The 22274-nt window shown below is 37.7% G+C and overlaps 1 protein-coding gene across 3 annotated transcripts in view; it reads right to left on the reverse strand.

Moving 5' to 3' along the window:
* The window catches only part of EYA3 (EYA transcriptional coactivator and phosphatase 3), a 96198-nt gene that overhangs the window by 31222 nt on the left and 42702 nt on the right, over window positions 1–22274 (reverse strand). For 2 of the 3 annotated variants that reach the window (XM_055398627.2, XM_055398625.2), the window contains 4 exons: window positions 19561–19697; window positions 9828–9965; window positions 3402–3487; window positions 995–1178 (listed from right to left, as the gene is read on the reverse strand). In XM_055398627.2, coding sequence (XP_055254602.1) covers window positions 995–1178; window positions 3402–3487; window positions 9828–9965; window positions 19561–19697 — 545 coding nt within the window. The remainder of the gene's footprint in view (window positions 1–994; window positions 1179–3401; window positions 3488–9827; window positions 9966–19560; window positions 19698–22274) is intronic. The other variant, XM_088844052.1, reaches the window with a different exon arrangement.

Consider the following 22274-nt stretch of genomic DNA (forward strand, 5'->3'; position numbering starts at 1 on the left):
GGAGAATCCCAGGGATGGGGGAGCCTGGTGGGTTGCCGTCTATGGGGTTGCACAGAGTCGGACACAACTAAAGCAACTTAGCAGCAGCAGCATACTATTCTGACAACTTCTACCTATGTTTGAAATTCTCCATTATTAAAAAGTTAAAATTGTTATGAAGAACAAAGATATTTAGAGAAATGAATTAAAAACTAAGGTATTAACGCATGTAATGATTTCAATGTTATGCAGGTTTGAAGCAGTGACCATCTGTATGTCCATCTATTAGAAGACTAGTAGAGGCGAGATGCACAGAAAACTGCTTTAGTTGATGCAGACCACTGTTTTTAAAAATGCATCAGTGTTAACGATAGACAGTCCTCCTTCAAGTTACAGGATGTAACAGCAAATCACCAAATTTTCATGAAACATAGAGATACATAAAAAGTATGTGCATATGTTTACATATGTAAAGACACGTTTACATATGTCTTTATGTCAGGATATTAAAATCTGGACATCATAATTCATTGATTCATTGCCAAGGTAGAAGTTTAAATTTGTAGGTTAAACTCTATGTACTTCTTTGGGGAAAAAGGACCACAGCTTTTCTCAAAATCTTAAAGGGATCCATGACACAGAAAAAGTTAAGAACTACCACCCTGAGGTGTAAGCAGAAGCCAAAATGATGCACAGACTAAAACTGGACTTCTCCAACTATTACAAAATGTGCCAAGATTCTGAAGTTCTCTGTGACAAGCTACAGGGAGGGTAGAGTGGGAGTCAGAAATAAAGTCTTTTCATTCTTGGTCCTTTTCTGTTCACAACATCAAGTTTTATATTCAGTCTGCCAATGACTCATCACAGTCTGGATACAGTGTTAAAAATACCCCTCACCTGAGAGGGAAAGCCTAGAGCATGGTAACAGTGACTTAGATAAGAACAAAATAATCTTCACCATTACTGGCTGGATGAAATGCCCTTAAGCCAAAGTTTTTAGAGCTGCAGAGCTTACCAGAGGAAAGTCTGGGTGCTGCAGCTGCAGGTACCATGACACTGGGCTTCTCTGTCTGGTATGTGGCTGCTGCTAAGGTGGTACTCTCAGCATCACTGTTAGTCTGGCCTGTGACTCCAAAGCTGGAGCTGGGGTAGCAAGCTTGGTACTGACTCTGACCAAGGATGGTATAGGTGGGATAGTCCTGCAGGTCAAAGGGAATAAGGGAGGAAAACAAGACTCAGAAAGAGCAAAACACAAATTTCAACACAAAAGACTTTCATGTCCCTCTTTCTCATAATTATTTCCTTAAAACATTAAAAACATTAACTTGACTTCTCGTTTATGTACCTATATAGTTTTCCACCTAAGCCAATGATTTTCAAAATGCATTCTGTGGAAACCCAAGAGTAAAGAGGAGATGCTAGGGTAAGGCTGAGAGGGAAGTGTCCCATGCATTGTACACATAATGTCCATTATCTACTATAATATTCTTTTTCTCCTACTTTATGTACAGAATTTCTGCATAAATTTTTGTGTAGAATTTTTGAAGGAAAGATTCTACACTTTAAGAAGTTTATATACCACTGCACTAGATAGTAGTGCTTTTAAGGACAGATGAGCGTGAACCAAAAAAGCACATAACCTACATAGTTTCCCAGTTTAAAAACTGGGTATAAAGAGAGTCTATCTCTCTTTAAAAAAAAAATCATTTTCTTTAAAAATAAAGTTATTTCAAAATATTTGAAGGGAACTTTTGGTAGTTACATAGGCACACGTGACAGAATTTATCAGGTCATACACTGGAATCTGAGTGGTTTACTGTATGTCAATTAAACCTTAAAAAAGCTGTAAAAAATGGGTATGATGCACAGCTCAAACACATCTTAAAAAAAATTCCACTGATATTGATACTGGTGACAAGTAGGAAGACGCTAATTGATCAGATCAATTATTTATAAAGAGTACTGAGCATCTACCATAAGGCAAATATAATTCAGTGGGTGTATATGCGTGTGTGTGTGAGGGTGCATGGACAGGAAAAAGAAATATTAAAGAAAAGAGTAAGTCATACTAGCTGAACTCAGGGAGTTAAAAATCTAGTAGGATATAAGGCAAAAATACCTTCCAACAAGTTAGCGATAGAAAATGAAAAAGCAGAGACTTCCCTGGCAGTCCAGTGGTTAAAACTCCAAGCTTCCACTGCAGGGGGCATGGTTCAACCCCTAGTCAGAGATCCATATGCCATGTGGTGTGGCCAAAAAATAAAAAGACAAGCAAGAAAAAATTCCAGGAATGGTTGGATCAGGGCTGGGTAAGGAAAAAAAAAATTGAAGATGACTGGTCTGGTTTTAGGTGTAGGTATATTAAAAAAAATAGTGTGCGTTCTAAGTCGCTTCAGTTGTTTCCAACTCTTTGTGACCCTATGGACTATAGACTGACAGGCTCCTCTGTTCATGGGGTTCTCCAGGCAAGAATACTGGAGTGGATTGCCATGCCCTCTTCCAGGGGATCTTCCCAACCCAGGGATCAAACCTGTGTCTCTTATGTCTCCTGCACTGACAGGTGGGTAACTGACAAGAATTGAGACACCGTAGGAAAAAGCAGCATTCCTTTTGGAGGAAAATGAACAGCAGAAAGGGTGGAAAGAAACGTTGGTTTTAGATATGGTCAACTTAGGGAAACAACAGGATATTAAAGGAAAAAAGCCAATCAATCAGCAGGAAGCCTGATCATGAGGTCAGGACTAGACTCTTCATTTTGGAAGTAGTAAATGGACACTGTGAATGTGTAAACATTCCTGGGGATGAAATAGTAAACATGTGGAAAACTAAATACAGACTGTCCATGACAGAAGCCAGGATATGAAAGGGAGAGAGACATTACCCTGAAGAGTTCCAGGTACACAGCAGGAACTCAATAAAAACTTGGGGACTAGAAGAATGAACAAATACAAAAGGAGTCAAACATAAAATGTGAACAAGAAGAACAGTAATATTAACTGCAGCCAGGAGAAAAAATCCATGGAGACTGTGGTTGATAATACTAATTGCTACAGAGAAAACAATACATAAAAACAAAACAACAAAACCAAAAACCTTCTAAGACACTGAAGATGTTACCAGTGATCTAAACATAAAGTTAGCATAACAGTGATCAAGACCAGACCACAAGGAATTCACAGTGAAATGAGTGGCTAAATAGGGAGCAGATATAATCATATCATTCAGTCTTAGCAGAGGAGTGAGAGAGACTGGTTGGTAGTCTGAGAAACCATCCTAGGTCCTAGCTCTGGGAGCATCCAGAAAAAGGTCTCTCCACGGCCCATACTGGTTGTTTCTTAGAAATGGCAAACCGATAACGAATAGGGAGGAAGAGCTAGTTAGATGAACTGTATCAAGTTGGATCAACAAAAGGAGCACCATACCTGGTTTGAGATGCTGGAAACTGCTGCTGTTGGAATATTGGCAATAGCAGATGAAGTGGGTATCAGGCTGGCATTTGTGCTTGAAGCTATAAGATTCAAAAGTGTTAAAAGATATTATGCGAAAGGCTCAAAGAAATTGAAAATATATTCTGTCCTAAGTAAACAGATTGACAAGGAGATAAGAAACATTGGCAAAGGAAATAAACACTAGATATCAGTTTTGCTCTTTTGCATGCCATACCTTAATTGAGATTTAATTAGAAATAAAGCAGTTCACACATTTTTCCTGTTTCAACTTGCATCTTCAACTATTCCTACTAAAGTCACTATTTCTACTAAAGTCCTAGAAGGACACAACACAATACACTGGTTCATGCTAATGATACTAAGGAAATCAGAAGCTAAACCAAATCATTCCAGTCCATCTTCTCTGGCAGCTGGAAAATAACTCACCTGCAGTGTGACCTACTGACACCAGTAAAAACAACAAAAGCTCTGGCAAATCCACATGTAATTCCTATACTGTGATACTTACTGTCACTTGCCCCAAATTATGCCTTTTCTGATGCAACACAATTACTTTGAGCAACTGAGGTAGCTCTCCAAATTCTATAAGTGTTTGGGGTTGCTTCAACAAACACCATGTTCTGGCATTTAATGATTTCACCAATGAGCCTGGAAAAACTTGGAAAGTATTCAATACTATTCTGGTCAGGTAAAATATTTTAAGTTACATAGGCTGCCTGTGTCAGGACAAGGAATTTGGGTTAAGTTTTTCACACCCTTCTATCACAAATTCCACCTGCATTTTAATCAAATCCTCAGTGACTAAAATTTGCCACATTTTTCAATTGAAGTGAAATTGTGAGGTGCTTACTGCTCCTGAACTTCTCCTTCACTCATCATAAACATACTTACACTTGGTTCTTGCTGCAGTCACACACACAATAAATGTTCACCATCAGGTAGATGACACTATCTGACTACCTATCCCACTGGTGACAAAGTCCTCAGAGGGAAAGTTATTAGGAAAACCTCCATTAACAGTAGTGCAGGTGAACAAATGTGGCAGCAAATTGAGAGGGCGGGTCAAAATTAGAGGGAAGTTTTACCCTTTCCCCAAGGCTACTCTGCTGAACGTCTAGAAGAGACTGAAGCAGGTTAGACAGAAGGAACAGCTACGGTAATCGGGATGTCCCAATTCTTCACTCAGTGCCCTTTCTTTCCTGAGTCAGGGATCAGATTTCCTCACTACTCAGGGGGATTTCCTTTTCTATGGTACTCCCTCCCCCAGGTAAATGAAAGGATTCTTATTTACTTTCTTAAACCCAACAACTAAATGAAACAGATTTTATAGTCTTGTAGATAATACTTTCTTCCCATCAATAGTTTTATCCCTAAGGGGAAGTCCTAAGAAATTACTGTATATAAGCTAGATGATTCTGTAAGGAGCTTTTAAATTATTCTTGAAGGAAAAGAATTTTGGGTACATGCCAGATTCTATTACTAGTACATTATGCTAGGCAGGCCTGTTGGCTGAACATAGGTGATTTAATGTGGGGAAGAAAATGAAGAATTTACTTAATCTCTCAAGGTTCTCTCTTCCAGCAAAGTTTGTTTCTAGATCAATTTTTCTTTAGCTCGAGTCCTAGCAAATACTCCTCCGTTCCTCCTGCTGCTGCTGCTCAGTCACTTCAGTCGTGTCCGACTCTGTGTGACCCCATAGATGGCAGCCCACCAGGCTCCTCTGTCCCTGGGATTCTCCAGGCAAGAACATTGGAGTGGGTTGCCATTTCCTTCTCCAATGCATGAAAGTGAAAAGTGAAAGTGAAGTCGCCCAGTCGTGTCCGACTCTTCGCGACCCCACGGACTGCAACCTACCAGGCTCCTCCATCCATGGGATTCTCCAGGCAAGAGCACTGGAGTGGGGTGCTATTGCCTTCTCCATCTGTTCCTCCTATTTACCTTTAATTCTGTTCTACCTTCTTAATAATTTATAAATGGTTAGAGGTTCAACTTATTCATATCTGATCTCTACACACACACAGGGAAAAAGGTATTCTGACAAGGTAGTTTTATAAATTTAACAATTTTCAGATCGCTTACTGGAGGTAAAAAGGTAAAAAGACCTAAAAAACAACTGGCCATATACTCTAATTATTCATGACAGGAAGTATAATGTCTTGATTAGCTAGTTGCTGATATCAAGTTTTTAACCAGTACAGTACTAAACATCACAAATTCCTCTCAGCAATAGTGGCTTCCATTACAGAAAATGTTGGTCTGCTAACCTAGAGAGTTTACAGGGCTTAATAACAGTTCTTTCCTCAACGCAATAAAATCATTCCTAAAGTGTCATTCAGATACTCATCTGCTCATCAAACCAGGGTGTATATACTACGTGCCCAGAAACTGCTCCAGTCACTGGGAATAGAGGAGTGAAGACAATGCCTGCCCGCATGTTGTTTAAATTCTAGTGATATAAGTCAGATGACAATTAGGTAATATTTATGTAGGTTCTTGTAACCAGCACTGAACTCAAGCTAAACTCACCTGAAAATATACACAATCACTACATGCGCTACCTCCTGCACTATGACAAAAAATCAGGCACCTCAAAAAAAAATGTCACTGATCATCCCACAGAAATATATATGCAGGTCTCAACAACAACAAATTCAACTGCTGACTTAAAAAACAGAAGCAGCAGCAATAAAATATGCAACAAAAAGAATAAATTTCAAGGATCATTTAAAACTCAAGTGGTAACTCCTATTGATATATATATATATCTAAAGACTATTAGCTCCCCAAGTGCCAACGGGATGGCCAACTGTTTTTGGATAGTTTCCACTCCTGTTTTGACAACGAAACTGTGAAATCATAGCAAGATAAGCTTCTGAGAACCACTCCCCACTCAAGGTCCACCTGCAACAGTCAGGACACACAGACAGCTTTAATGAGAAGGCTGTGGGTACAGAACTGTGAGAGGCACAGTTATGCGACATTACCCCCCAGCTGGAGGGTAACCCAAGGGTTAATGGCACATAGAAGTTGGTGCAAGATTTAGTTCCTACCCACCTCACTAGTTTTATATATGTCTCTCCACCACCCTTGCTCACTCCAGCTTTCGAGTTATTGAAAACAAGACCCTCTCTCACTTGAGGACCTTTGCAATGTCGCTCTCGCTGCCTGGATTGTTCTCCCCAGCTTGTCCCTCTTGCCCTCCAGCTTGATGGTTCCCGCTCAGCATGTCTACATCCACAGACTCTGACTCCTCTATTAGAACAAACTCCTTTCTTGTCTTCCTAATCACAACAACCAGTTCTTTTCCCCTTTCAGAGCACCTTTATTTCTCCCTTTACTTCCTTGTTCTCTGCCTCCCTTCCTAGTCCGTAAGCTCCATGAAGGCAGAATCTTGCTATTTCATTCATTACCTCCAACATCTAGCAAAATGCCTGGCCACTAATAAGTGATACTCAATAAATACTCATGGGATTTATGAATAATAGCATGTCAAGGTTATCAAAAACAAGTGAAGTATGAAAAACTGCAATCAAGAGAAGCCTAAAAACAATGACAATCAAATGAAACGTGGTGTCTTGGACGAGATCCTGGAATAGAAAAAGGACACCAGGTAAAAACTAAGGCAATCTAAAGAAACCTATGATTAATAATAATGTACCAATATTAGTTCATTAATCATAACAAATGTTCCATTCTAATGTGAGATATTAATAATAAGGAAAACTGTGTGTAGGGAAGGGGGATAGATAACTCTTAGCATCTGCTCAGTTTTTCTACAGATTTAAATACAATAAAAAATAGTCTATTAAAATACAAAACAAATCTCCTAGTCAACAAAAGACTATTATGTGTCACCAACACTATTAGAGCCCAGAGACATTCACTGAACATCAAGGCTGGGTTAAAATTAACTTTGACAATTCTAAAACTAATTTTACTATTTGAATTTTAATTATTTTAACCATTTCAACTCAAGAAAATAACCAGAGATTTGACCACATAGTCACAGACACATTAGGAAAAGGTTGATATAAAGAACCCAAATCTATTTAATCAAAGGGTTGTCATGAGCACTGAAGTAGAAACTAAACAAAAGGTTTTGATCAGAATTGATCAAGCCAGAAGTGGAATTTGCTATAATTTCTCTAATTTCTCCAGGGAAGATAGGCTATTGTCAACTGTTGAAAGCTTTTGGAGGGAATGAGGGGACACTGCCATTTTGATTACTTAAAAAAAAAAAAATCAATACAATGCTCCTTGCTTTTATTCCATGCTGTGACTGGGTGTGGGTGGGAAGTGGGGGGAGATGAAGCCCTGGAGAGCTAAATAACATTCATTAGCCGAGCTAACGGGAATGAAAAGTAGGGGTGAGAAGAGTGATAAGTAGTGGAGAATTCAGGTGCTCAAATGTGCCAAAAACATCCACATTTCATTTCAGCTAATTGTTACTACCTTCTTTCTACCAACTTTTTCTCAGAATAAATGGCAAAAATTGACAACCTGATGGTTAATTTCTGCCTTAATTTCTACCCTGTGCCAAAGCTCTGATGAAGACTATAAAGGGCCAATATATTAACCAGAAAACGGAGGGAGATTAATTTAAATACTTGCTAGTATAGGTTCTCAGTTTGGGGAGCTGAAACTGATACCATGACTTCAATACTGAAAATCATAAACATTACACTCATGTGCTGGGGCCAGACTGCCCAGCTTACATCCTTGACTTATCCACTGTGTTTTTTGTGCCAAATCTGTAAAACGAGATTAATGACAGTACTTCCCTCAAAGGTGTGTTATGATTACATGAATAACACTTATCTGCTGCTAAAACAATGCTAAACATATAATAAACTTAATAAATACCAACAATAATCATTAGCACAATGGAGGAACCTGGGTTAATTGATCTAAAGGGAGAAAATGAACTAAAAGGTAAAGAAATTAGGATAGTGGCAAATTAAGTCACAGAATGGCTCTGTGACTTTCTTAAAGCAATGGGTCTTAAAAGACCCCCACAAGGTGGTTCTTCTTGTTTTACAAGGAGGGAGAAGTAACCTCAGCTACCAGGTTCCACAAATTCAAGATACAACTACAGAGGAGTGGTGGTTCTACACCTTGGAAGAGGATTATTAATATAAAAGAAGAGAACTTGCTTTTCTTTCATGACCAAGGTGTAGTCATCAGAGATATAAATGTTTAGGAGCGACTTGTCTACTAGACTTGCCTGTAGTTGGACCCCAAAGCCTACCAACCTAGAGAAACACCTTATAAAAATGAAGAGGGTTAGAGAAGATAAAGTCATGCTCTTGAGTTTTTCCCTTCTGGCTTGTTCCTATTTTAGAAAGAAATGAGGGGGAAAGGGGAAAAAAGAAAGAAAGAAAGGAAAATAAGAAAAGAGGAGCCACGGTAAAATAATTAAGAAAAGAGGAGACCTGCTAAACAATAAGAGAGAGGTAGCTTAGAGGAAGGTCTTAGCAGTTCTGTTTCCAAGAGACCAAGAAAAAGTAGTTCTAAATCATTTTATTAAAAACAGTTAACACCAAAAATCAAAACATTTTGCTTAATATAATCTAAATAAAAACATTTTTTATCCTCAAAGTTTGTATTTTAAGACTACCTCAGACCAGTTTTTGCTGTCCTAACTTCATCTCTCTAGCACCACCATTTTATAAAGAATAATATTTAAAAGCTGGGAGAAAGGAGGCAGATGAGAAGCCAAGTTGATGGACATTAATGCCCCATTTGGAGCAATGACAAAGTCCCTGCATTGGACTTCAAAGGATAGGGAATTAACTCCATAGTGACTTTCGAGTTTCTTTGTCTTCATTCCTAATAGTCCTGTCTTAATTCTAACCTTTCAGAAGAAAAATTTGGGAAGGCAGAGAGGTTTAGAGTTCAAGCTTTAATGCTATGCTTTTCATCACAAAATACAAACAAGACTGAATTTTTTGGCAAGAAAAATGCTTACCAAGAAGTACAAAATGGGGGAGGAGGTATGACAAAAACCACAGCAGAAAAGCAGCACACACCTTACAAAGCAGCATTCATCTCACGTTCCACTCTATTTGGACTTCACAGAAGTCAGCAGAGCTCTAACCTACAGTCTTCTGCTAATTTACAGGACAAAATGTCACTGAAAACAGACTAGAACAAAATCAGACAGGTTTTTTGGACACCAACATGCAAAAGAGAAGCCTTCAATTCTATTAAGCAGTTCACGAAAGCTTAAACTACTTATGAACCTCACTCCTAAGTTCTGGTTTGTCTAACACAAAAAGCATGCACAAATGCAAATATCCTGTATTACCCAATATGTTTGGAGATACAGGTAGATTAAAAACAAAAAAACAGTAATAATTAAAAAAAAAAAAAGAAACACACACAACCATGCCTATTTACCTTGAATGGGATAAGAATAATGTGCTGGGCTTGGCTGGCTTGTGGTTAACCCTGTAGTGCAGGTAAGAACACTGTGTTGACTTGGAGATGGAGTCTGAATTAAACCACTTTCAGGTTTCATACCTGGCCACAATGCACCTGAATCAGATAAATTGGACCAATTACAAACAATACACTGGGACTGAGGAGCATATCAGCCAGTAGGTTTAAAATCTAAATCTTAAAACAAAAATAAATTTGCTTGTAAGAGAAAATTACTGAATCTCCCACTTGTAATATACCACAAGCAAATACAATTTCAAAGAATTGGGAGTGGGGCCATAGAAATAAAAATCCTGTCGAAAACCCCAACAGTAATATACACATATAAGTTCACCTCAGTGGTTGGGGGAAATTGATCAGGAGTCAGAAAAAGAGCTACTGACACCCAAGCATTGTTGTAAAGAGTGTCTGACATTCAAATCATTTGTGTGCATTGTCAAGGTGGGAGATATTCCACATACGTTTAAAATTCACTTACCCATTAAATAAGAACCAGATTTTTCTAAAATGTATATATACTTCTCTGCCTCCTTAAGCTGGTTATTTTGTTACCTTTGTTTCTTCTGATTAGGAAAGACATACCGGCTTACTTTCATAAATTAAAAACATTAACAGAAATACGTAATTCCTAATTTTTAGAAAAAATAAAGTCACATATAATCCCACTTCCAGACTTAACCACTATTCACAGTTTGCATTAAGAGCCACTAAGATTTCTTCTGTTTACAATCTTGTATTTCCTTTTTAATAAGAATGGGATGTTACCTGCTGTTCATATTTTGCTCTTCCACATAATACCTGAGAGACATCTTTTCCCATCAGAACATAAAAATCCACCTCACACTGACAGATATCACAGCTATTTCCTTTTTTTTTTAATCACAGTGCTCCTAGGTGGCAATCTTTTAAAAATATCTTCATATCCTTTCCTATCTTCTTAGCAGAGGGAACATACCTTTTTTCAGAATTATTGTTTCCAAGAGCACTTCTGTGCTGTGCTATGTACATTACAGAAACATCCCCAGAGACTACTGCAATATGTCAAGACATCTGCTTAGTACCAAGTAGAACTCAATTACAGTTCTATGATTTGAAGGTTCTTGTATCTCTTTGCCTTTTCTTTGTGATCTATCACTTCTTGAGAATCTTCTGTTTCTGGCTGTATCTCCTTTTTCATCTGCAGTAAACTAGGAAACTCTAAGAAAAGCATGCTTCTACATGAGAGTCTAAGGATATCCTTTATGAATGAATTGTTTCTGTCATCATTTTGGCTATGCAAAAGTCTATTAAAAACCTCACTGTGCTCTGAATAGTTATGGCTATTGGATTAATACAGTTGAAGCTGATAACTGGGTCCAAGAAGATTCATCGATGAAACACATTCCAGGTAGGAAATCAGTATGAAGGTCAGTCACATTTTCAAATTCAGTATTATTACCTCATTTCACATACTCTTAATCTGGTAAGAAATTTATAAATATATAATGCTTTGATAGGAAAGACCTCTGCTTCACCAGGGCATTCAGATATCTTAGTGTAATTCAGAACTATAAAATCCATTGATAAGTAAATGTAAGAACAGTAAAAGGAGATGTCAAAATCTTAAAAGGTTGACAGTGGAACATGGTAACTGCCTTGTCTCAAACTATTTTTAATTGAAGTACAGTTAAAATGTGCTAGTTTCTGCTGTATGACAAAGTGATTCATATATACATGTATACATACATATACATACTCACATACACACATATAGAGATTCTTTTCCAATATAGGTTATTACAAAATATTAAGTATAGTTTCCTGTGCTATACAGTGTAGGTTCTTTACCTGTTTTTGTATTGCAGTGTGTATATGTGAATCCCAAACTCCTAATTTATCAAACCCTTAAAGCATTAAGAAGTCATAGTCTTTTCTCACCTGTTAAACACATGAAATAACTTATTTGAAGAGATTAAGAAACACCAACATGTTAGCATGAATTAGAAGGGTTGGCCCCCTCCTTACTTAGTTCGTGATGATTTTAAGTCTTGTCTAGGTAAGCCACAGCTAAAGTCCTTGCTATGGCTGACATTTAACAATAAAAAATAATTGAGAATGTAGTTTTTTAAATGTTTATGATGTGAAATTTGAATATCAGTGCTAAGACTCTTGGTGATTGACTACAACATTTTTTAGAAACAACTTGCCATTTCAGTGTCACAATAACTTTCAGATTTATTGTAATCCATTTTTTTTTTTCCTAAATAGGTTCTGAACCTGGAGTGCTGGATTTGTGAACATGTTTATTATTACACTGTACTAAAATACTATCTTACTACTAATAATATTAACTGAGAGGGGTTTGCTAGTCTCATTATTTAGTATGTATTCTTAAAAAGTTTCAAAATGTATAATTTCAATAAATTTATCTTTCTTATAAAGACATAAATTAGTGTAAAATGTCCAAGACAAGTTAGAGGAAATAGCTAGTTTTGAATGTTCTGGGCCAGGAACATGAAGTATAAATATGAAGTATATTTAATACTGTTTTATAAAGAATAAAGGACAACATGGACACTGCTTCCAGCATCACTGGAGCCCTGCTCTTTAAGCCCTTCCTTTAAAAGCACTCTTCCTAGAAATTCAAGTAACAAGTAGCATGACCACCAAACAGTCTGACTGCAGAGCACTACTGCCAACATCAAAGAAATAAAATCCTGGCTTCCTGACTCCTAGTCCACTGTTCTCTGCCCATAAGTTCAGACTTTCTCAAGTCATTTAAGCACCAAGAGTCTGATGTAGAGCAATAGCTGATCAAAAAATGGCAAAGGAATTTTTGTCTCTGAGTGCTATGCTCCTGCTGCCCCACAGTGGGGTCTCATCACTAACGCTACCCATGTTTCTCAGCCCAAATACCTCCCTACGGGTTAGTTACTAACCAAACCAATCTGAGCACCTCACTTTGCAGTAATGTATATCAGAGTAGTGGAACTTTAAAGACTGTGCATGCTCAGTCTCTAGGTTGTGTCCGACTCTTTGCAACCCGATGGACTATAGCCTACCAGGCTCCTCTGTCCATTGGATTTCCCAGTCAAGAATACTAGAATGGGCTGCCATTTCCTTCTCCAGGTTAGAGAACATTGGTTTGGTTAAGAACTGAAGTATATGTAAATGCTAGGAAAAAACATATGAAAAAATATCTGGTTGATTTAATAGCTCACTGGGATGAGCTATTATAAATACTAAATAATCTGAGTACTTTTGTTAATAATAAAATAAGTATATGTGTATTACAGAAAATTGAGAAACTATGGAAAGCAAAAAGAAAAATATTACATAGTATCATCATATAGAAAAAAATATAGGCAGTTCTCGCTTTTGCATGGGGCTGTGTTAACTGAAACCTGTACACAGTGGAACTGTGTCCGCATTTTGCATGCTTCTTCAATAATTGAGATCACACCTGTACTGCCTGTACTGTTAACATTGTTTTTCTTCCAAATTATTCCTTATATAGCATTTAAAAAAAACAGTATATTATATTGTATTTTCAGTTTTATATATTGCTTTTTCCAATTAATAATGAGCTATGTTTTCAAGACACTAAGTATTCTTTAAGAATATGGTTTATAATGGCTACACAGTTTTCCATTCTATGAATCCACTGCAATTTAACACACATCTTTCCATTCAAAAGTCGGCTGTTTCCAATCTTTTGCTATTGTAAATAATGCTGTGATGAGTATCTTAGTAGTAAATTTTTGTGGTTATCTCTAATTAATTTCCTAGGATAAATCTCTAGAAGGGATTACTGAGGGAAATGACATGAACATCCTTAAGACTCTTAATACTACTGTCAAATCTCCATCTCATATTAAACCTCTTTTAAAAGAAGGCAGAACAATGGAGGTTAAGCCAATCTTTTGTGAGCTCCTAAAAACAAATAAGTACCCTTTCCCTCACACATATTCAATCAGATCACTGGAAGTTAAACCTCAAATCCTTATTCTGCCATCTCATCATTTCTATATAGCTGTGAAAAGATGACCACGATTCCTTTACTTTCAAATATCTGTCATAATATGGGCTTCCTAGATTTTCTTTGTCTTCTCTCACTTCTTTAAAAGGAGGAAACTTTAATTTCATCTCAACTCTAATATTAACTTTTTCATACAGACCTAAATTTATGAGCACTTCTGGATTTAAACAGATTGGGGTACAATTCTAATCCAAGGCATTTACTAACTGTATGACCTCAGGTTAGTCACTTAATCCTTCTAAACATGTTTCCTCATCTATAAACAGGGATAATGCTACCACTTACTTTTTATGACTGTTGGTTTGTATTAAATAAGAAAATAATGTAACGTGTGAAGTACTTATTCTCAGCATATTGCTTGGCACAGTAAGCACTCATTATTATTTCAACGGCAATGCCAAAGAATGCTCAAACTACCGCACAATGGCACTCATCTCACACACTAGCAAAGTAATGCTCAAAATTCTCCAAGCCAAGCTTCAATAGTATGTGAACCAAGAACTTCCATATGTTCAAGCTGGTTTTAGAAAAGGCAGAGGAACCAGAGATCAAATTGCCAACATCTGCTCAATCACTGAAAAAGCAAGAAAGTTCCAGAAAAAACATCTACTTCTGTTTTATTGACTATGCCAACGCCTTTGACTGTGTGGATCACAACAAACTGTGGAAAATTCTTCAAGAGATGGGAATACCAGTCCACCTGACCTGCCTCCTGAGAAATCTGTATTCAGGTCAAGAAGCAACAGTTAGAACTGGACATGGAACAACAGACTGGTTCCAAATAGGGAAAGGAGTACATCAAGACTGTATATTGTCACCCTGCTTATTTAACTTATATGCAGAGTACATCATGAGAAACGCTAGGCTGGATGAAGCACAAGCTGGAATCACGATTGTCAGGAGGAATATCAATAACCTCAGATGTGCAGATGACACCACCCTTATGGCAGAAAGCGAAGAAGAACTAAAGAGCCTCTTGATGAAAGTGAAAGAGGAGAGTGAGAAAGTTGGCTTAAAATTCAACATTCAGAAAACTAAGATCATGGCATCTGGTCCCATCATTTCATGGGAAATAGATGGGGAAACAATGGAAACAGCGACAGACTTTATTTTCTTGGGCTCCAAAATCACTGCAGATGGTGACTGCAGCCATGAAATTATAAGATGCTTGCTCCTTGGAAGAAAAGTTATGACCAACCTAGATAGCGTATTAAAAAGCAGAGACATTCCTTTGTCAACAAAGGTCTGTCTAATCAAAGCTATGGTTTTTCCAGTAGTCATGTATGAATGTGAGAGATGGACCATAAAGAAAGCTGAGTACCGAAGAACTGATGTTTTTCAACTGTGTGTGGTGTTGGAGAAGACTCTTGAGAGTCCCGTGGACTGCAAGGAGATCCAACCAGTCAATCCTAAAGGAAATCAGTCCTGAATATTCATTGGAAGGACTGATGCTGAAGCTGAAACTCCGATACTTTGGCCACGTGATGTGAAGAAGTGACTCACTGGAAAAGACCCTGATGCTGGGAAAGATTGAAGGTAGGAGAAGAAGGGGACAACGGAGGATAAGATGGTTGGATAGCATCACCGACTCAATGGACATGAGTTTGAGCAAACTCCGGGAGTTGGTGATGGACAGGGAGGCCTGGTATGCTGTAGTCCATGGGGTCACAAAGGGATGGACATGACTGAGGGACTGAACTGAACTTATTATTATTATTATTATTGCATAAATATATTAATATGAAGTCATATTATTACAATAAGATTTTCTAAAGCTCTGTTTACATCTGAAATAAAAAACAGACTAGCTAATTGAGTGTTAGTGCTAAAAGTAAGATAATAAAATTACTGAAACGTTCACAAGAATGAGGTCTTCCCTGATAGTTCAGTTGGTAAAGAATCCGCCTACAATGCAGGAGACCCTAGTTTGATTCCTGGGTCGGGAAGATCTGCTGGAGAAGGGATAGGCTACCCACTCCCCAGTATTCTTGGGCTTCCCTTGTGGCTCAGCTGGCAAAGAATCCGCCTGCAATGTGGGAGGCCTGGGTTCGAGCCCTGGGTTGGGAAAATCCCCTGGAGAAGGAAATGGCAACCCACTCCAGTATTCTTGCCTGGGAAATCAAACGGACATTGGACCCTGGCAGGCTACAGACCACAGGGTAGTAAGAGTTGGAGAAGGGAAAGCCTACACACTCCCAGTGTTCTGGCCTGGAGAATTCCATGTACTGTATAGTCCATGGGGTCGCAGAGTCAGACACAACTGAGCAACTTGCACTTGCAACTTACACTTCACTTTTTCACAAGAAAAGGAATGGAGAGGTGTGTTTTTGTTTTTTTTTTTTTAACTGAAGGGTAGCTGATTAACTATATGTGTTAGTTTCAAGTGTATAGCATAGTGATTCAGGTATTTTGCTTCCCTGGTGGCTCAGTCAGTAAAGAATCTGCCTGCAATGCAGGAGACCTGGGTTCAATCCCCTGGGTTCAATCCTGGGAAAGATCCCCTGGAGAAGGAAATGGCAACCCACTCCAGTACTCTTGCCTGGGAAATCAAATGGACAGAGGACCCTGGCAGGCTACAGACCATAGGGTAGTAACAGTTGGACACAACTCAGCAATTACACCACCACCACAGGTTATCATAAGATATTGGATATAATGCCCTCTGCTATACAGGAAGAAATGGAGTGTTTTATATCTGAGTGATATAAAACAAAAAAAGCCATGTCATAAAACATAAGAAAATATCTTTTAGAAATACAGTCACTTAAGAAAATTATCACACATATACACACAAAAAGTATTACAAGTATTTCTCTGAAATTTCCTTTATGAAATTTGAGGATATGCCATACCTATCATTCAAAGGCAAATTAAACTAATGAACAGTTCTCTCTGAACTACTAATAAAAATTTAAGAAACAAGTTTCCTTCACCCCAATTATTAAACAGAAACAGATTAATAAAAGAGCCTATTATAACCAATATTTCTTTATAAAATACTGTCTCCTTCAAGTTTTTTTTAAATTTTTATTTAATAAATGGTACAAAGCACAATGCCATAAACATTAACAGTTAAAATTTCACCAAATGAAAAAAATACTATAGAATACACAGTTGCAAAAAGCTACATTATTTTACAACTGCCTCAAGCTGCAAAAAGAAAAAAAACCTAATGCCATACCTAAGTTATCCCTCTCTCAAAATAATGCCATTTATATTATAAACCACAAGCTCCCCATCAAAAGACGGGAACTGCTTTTGTTAATTCATATATATATATATATATATATATATGACTGTATCACTTTGCTATACACCTGAAACAAACATAACACTGTAAATAAAATATAGTACAATATAAAATAAAAATAAGTAACAGATCTTTGGGGATTTACACTGAGTTAGAGTTCCTATCAGAGGGATAACAGCACCACAGCCACACTGAATCCTCATGAAGGAGGCACACAAATGACTGGGTTACAAGAGTTACAGGAATGAGAGCTGCTCACTTTCCAGAAACTACAGCTCACAGAAAACCAACAAAGGCACGAGATACAGACCATTCACTTATGAATGTGTAAAACTCAATGAAGTCCACATCGCTCCTACAACATTTCGAAAGTGCCTCAAAATTCATACAATACCAACTTTCTCATGGTTCTGGTTAAATTACATATACCAGTTTATAACAAATGGCAAAATCTGTAACTCTGTTCAAAGTTTTAAAAGATTACTTAAGAAACAAAAACACCAATACAGTATATTAACACATATATATGGAATATAGCAAGAGGGTAACGATAACCCTGTATACAAGACAACAGCAGAGACTTGGATGTGTGGAGCAGTCTTTTGGACTCTGTGGGAGAGGGCGAGGGTGGGATAATTTGTGAGAATGGATTGAAACATGTATATTATCATATGTGAAACGAATCTGACATGGTTGGGGGCTCCCCACCTCAACACCCTGTGGATTTAAGAGGCCATTCCTTCCGGAAGTACATAAATTAGCCTGGGATAGAAACTGCATGCTGAATTTACTAATTAAGAAATGAGAAACCAGAACTATAAAGGTGGCACAGAAATACAAGAAACTATTCTTAAGTAATCTAACTTTGATCCTTCAAGTTTTTAACAGGGGTCTACTTTACAGAATTTTCTTTACTTAATATGAGGGAAATGCAGTGATTATAAAAGATCCCATAATATGCAGGACCTACATGCACATGGCACTGGGCTATGTATTCCATAATCTGAGTTTAGAGATATAACAGGAGTTTTGCTTAACACTGAACAGCAGGAATAAACAGCTGTTCAACAAAGTCATAAAGAGCTTTCGGCTTTCCAATGAAGAATTTAAATCTAAACAGAGAGTAAAAAACAAGAACAAAAGTAACATGAAATACTTTATACTTGCTAGCCTATTGTTGCTAGCCTATTGTTGGTATTAGCCAGCTGCTGGTAAATGAGCTTTAATATATACAAAAAGAAATAAACACAAACATATTCACAGTGAGTTCTGCATCTGAAAGGACTGCTCAGTCTTGGCTGGTTAAATATGTCAGCAACATAAGATTTTAGTATACTTGCTGATACTGACAGGCACTGAGGCGTGGGTGTACAAACAGGAAACAAGAGCATTTCTGTTTCTTTTCTTTCATGAAGTTATCAGCTACCACTACCACTAAACATAACTCTCAATTTTTGTTTCTAGTAGTTATCAAGAGCCAAGGAATGTTAACAAGTCTCAAAGTAAGAAAGTTGTAATTACCATAAAAGAGTAGCCAAATAGGCCAGGAAAAGTGGGAATGTCAAAACCAAAAGCAAGCAACACCCATATTCTGTGGCAATCTGTTAGAAAGATTTTCTAATGCCCAGCTAGTTGCAATAAAGGCTACCAAGTTATACTTTTATTAACATACTGAATATTTAAAAAAAAAATACAGTATTCTTTCAATTTCCTGACATCAGTTCTAGCAAAGCAGCACTAAAACACACTGAACATATCTATCAATACACACACTGAAAAATCAGCAGATATTAAGTGCTCAAAGAACCTCAAACTGAATTTATAGTTCAGTCCAAGATATCTAAAACCAAAGAACAAAACTCTCTGCGCACAAGATAAGGCTGTACAAAATTAGGGGTTTCCCCCTCTGAGATGACTTTCTGGTTCAGCAGAGCAACAGCGGATCACTCTGCGGTATGGGATAAGAAGGAGAGGGAGAAACTGACAGAAGAGAACTGTAAGGTGCAGTCTGTCTGGATATGTAGATTACTTAGTTTCAGTAAGAAATTAGCCACCTCAAGATATATTTGTCATGGTACCATGTTTTCCACGAAGTAAGTCAAATCAATAGCAATTCCTCAAAGAGTTTTCAAAAACTTGACGATTCCAAGTTTTTCAGTCAAGACTTAGCATCTTCGAAACAGCTAAATTATGGCAGATAAACGAGTACTGAAAAGTTATGATTTTATATTACATACATCAAATACACTGTGGAAAAGTTGTACACCCAACTTCTATCACACCTGTAACAAGCAGATGCTGTCAAGAACAACCTGCTTTCTCTCAGCTTCCTGATTAGCCATGCTTGCTTTGGGGGGAAAGATGGAAATTTCTGCGGGATAAAATCAATATTCTTAGAAACTGCTTACAACAGCATGCCTTACCGAAAGGAGGTAGTCCGTATGTCTGGGTTGCCTGAGGGTAGACCGCATAGGGTTGAGACTGCTGCAAGGTCTGGTACTGAGTCTGCCCAGGGTAAGCAGTTTCCGAAACAGGAACTGAGAGGATATGTGCATAAGGTCTAGAAAAGTTCAAGAAAACAAAAAATGTCACATAAGAAAAACAGAAAACAGCTAATATCACTAATAGCAAAGAATCAATAACGAGTAGAATAACCTGTCACATAAAATGTCTCTTACTATGGTCAGAAAGTAGAATTAGTTTTTCCTTTTCACGTCTACTTATCATCTACCTAACAAACAATTTTATAGAAAAATTAACAGTTTTAAATATCCTCCAAAGGTCCAATCACACCACAAACATTTGTGGTGAGCTATGTGCAAGGCCCTATGTGAGATACAAGTACTGACTAAACTCATTGATGCCCTTATGTCTAAATATAGAATAAAACCCTAAAAGGACAGACAAATGGATAGAACAGATTGGCAACTGGACTCCATTCCCCACTGAGCCCTCCTGGCCAAACTGAAGTTTTGAGACAGAAAGTGGAACTTGGAAAAGAGGGTGAGGCCTGCAGAGAAAAAGCAGGCAACCACCATATTAGAAAACCAGGATCAGGAGTGTGGCCCAATGTCCCTAGATCGAGTCTATAAAATCAAGAGTCAAGTGACTAATAAAATCCGGGAAATCCTAGACAGGACACTGACTTGCCCTGCTGATTTTTAAGCCAGAGTATACTACCACTAGCTGGTACCAACCACATCAGGTTTAGCTAGAGATCAATTCAACAGTGAAACTTCAGGGATTTTAAACCAGCTAGCTGACCTGATCATTTCATCCATGGAATAAGATGGCGCCACATTTTATGCACTGAATTTTTAGACACAAGTTATTTTATTTTGTGAGTTATGCTGTACTTATAAAGTAAGAAAGTAAGTGTCATATGTACCATGCAGGTCATAATAATAAAATAATGGGGGGAGGTAGTTTCAGAGGGGAAAGTTTTGTTTTCTTTTTGGACTTTTTGGAGAGAAGAAAATGAAGGAAGGCTATAAAAAAGTGATCTGTGAGCAGACAGAATGTGCAAAAATGAGAGAGAGAAAAGGTGTTCTAGAAAAAGAGAAAGTCTCTGCCAAGGGTACAGACAGTGCTTCAGCTAACAAGGAGCAGAGATTATACTAAGGGAAAGTGTAAGACAGACAGCAAAGACCTTGAATACCAGGCTAAAAGTGTTCAGACAAATCTGAAACAATGAGGAGTCACTGAAATTGTTGAGAAAAGGATGACAAGATCAAAGCTGTTCTTTAAGAAACATTAGTTTGACATTTCTTTGTAAAATGGATGGGGGAAAGGGACTTGAACCAGAGGCAGTTAAAAAATGAAATGGTTTAGATAAGTGTTACGGAGGTCTACATTAACGTAGAAAACTAACAAGGTGTCCTGAGTGCAACAGGTACACAACACTTTTTTGAATAAATGAATGAATTTGGAATTCGCTATATTCACATCTCAGTAGACTCTAAAAAACAGAATTTGAAAATTTCTAGTCTTCTCAGCCAGACCTGAGACCAGAAAATAGCTCAGGGTGTAGGTGTTAATCAAATCATGTGGGAATGACTTAAAATCTTAGTAACTTCAAATGGATTAATTTCCAGATATGATAAAGATCATAAAATCTTTTTTTTAGTGTCTTTATAGCTGAAATTATTGTACCGCCTTCATAATGACCTCAGAGAACAGGTTCAGTCATTTCACAGAAAAACATGGAAAATGACTGGCCCAAGGATGTTACTAATGTTCATGATAATACCAGACTAGAATTTGGAGAATTCATTGAGATGATTTTTCAATCAGCTCATTTTTTTTAAACTGATGCAAAATTCAAAAGGCACTTAATACAAATGGGCACAAAAAGGAAGTTTTCTTTTACAAGAGACCCATACATATTACTCACCTTTGTCACCAATTTCTTTATGTAACTTGCCTATGTAAACACGTAAGAATTTATCCTAGGTTAAGCACGCTTGTACGTTTCTATGTATGCAGGCTGAACCTTTATCAATGTGCAACTGGTAGCTTGATATACACACTGTTCTGCACCGACTCATCTTGGAGATGATTAACTTCAGTTCAGTTCAGTTCAGTCGCTCAGTCGTGTCCGACTCTCTGCGACCCCATGAATCACAGCACGCCAGGCCTCCCTGTCCATCACCAACTCCTGGAGTACACTCAAACTCATGTCCACAGAGTTGGTGATGCCATCCAGCCATCTCATTCTCTGTCGTCCCCTTCTCCTCCCGCCCCCAACCTTTCCCAGCATCAGAGTCTTTTCCAGTGAGTCAACTCGTCGCATGAGGTGGCCAAAGTATTGCAGCTTCAGCTTTAGCATCAGTCCCTCCAATGAACATCCAGGATTGATCTCCTCTAGAATGGACTGGTTGGATCTCCTTGCAGTATAAGGGACTCTCAAGAGTCTGTGGATCTTAAATGCTGATCTTATCTCATGAGGCCCAAAATATTGCCTCTCAGTGATTTAAACTCACTAAACTTGTCTAACTTCAAGCCTACTTTCTACTTGAGGACACTTCTAAATGAATAAGCTTCTAAAGCAATAAGATGAACACAGAAGTCCCAGTCTGAGGCTGGCTTTAGCTTTTTTAATTGATCTCTCTACTTTTAACGTGGAGCAAAGAGAGAA

This window comes from Moschus berezovskii, chromosome 2, assembly GCF_049115385.1.
Source record: "Moschus berezovskii isolate FMDL1 chromosome 2, NW_MosBer_1.0, whole genome shotgun sequence".
NCBI lineage: Eukaryota > Metazoa > Chordata > Mammalia > Artiodactyla > Moschidae > Moschus > Moschus berezovskii.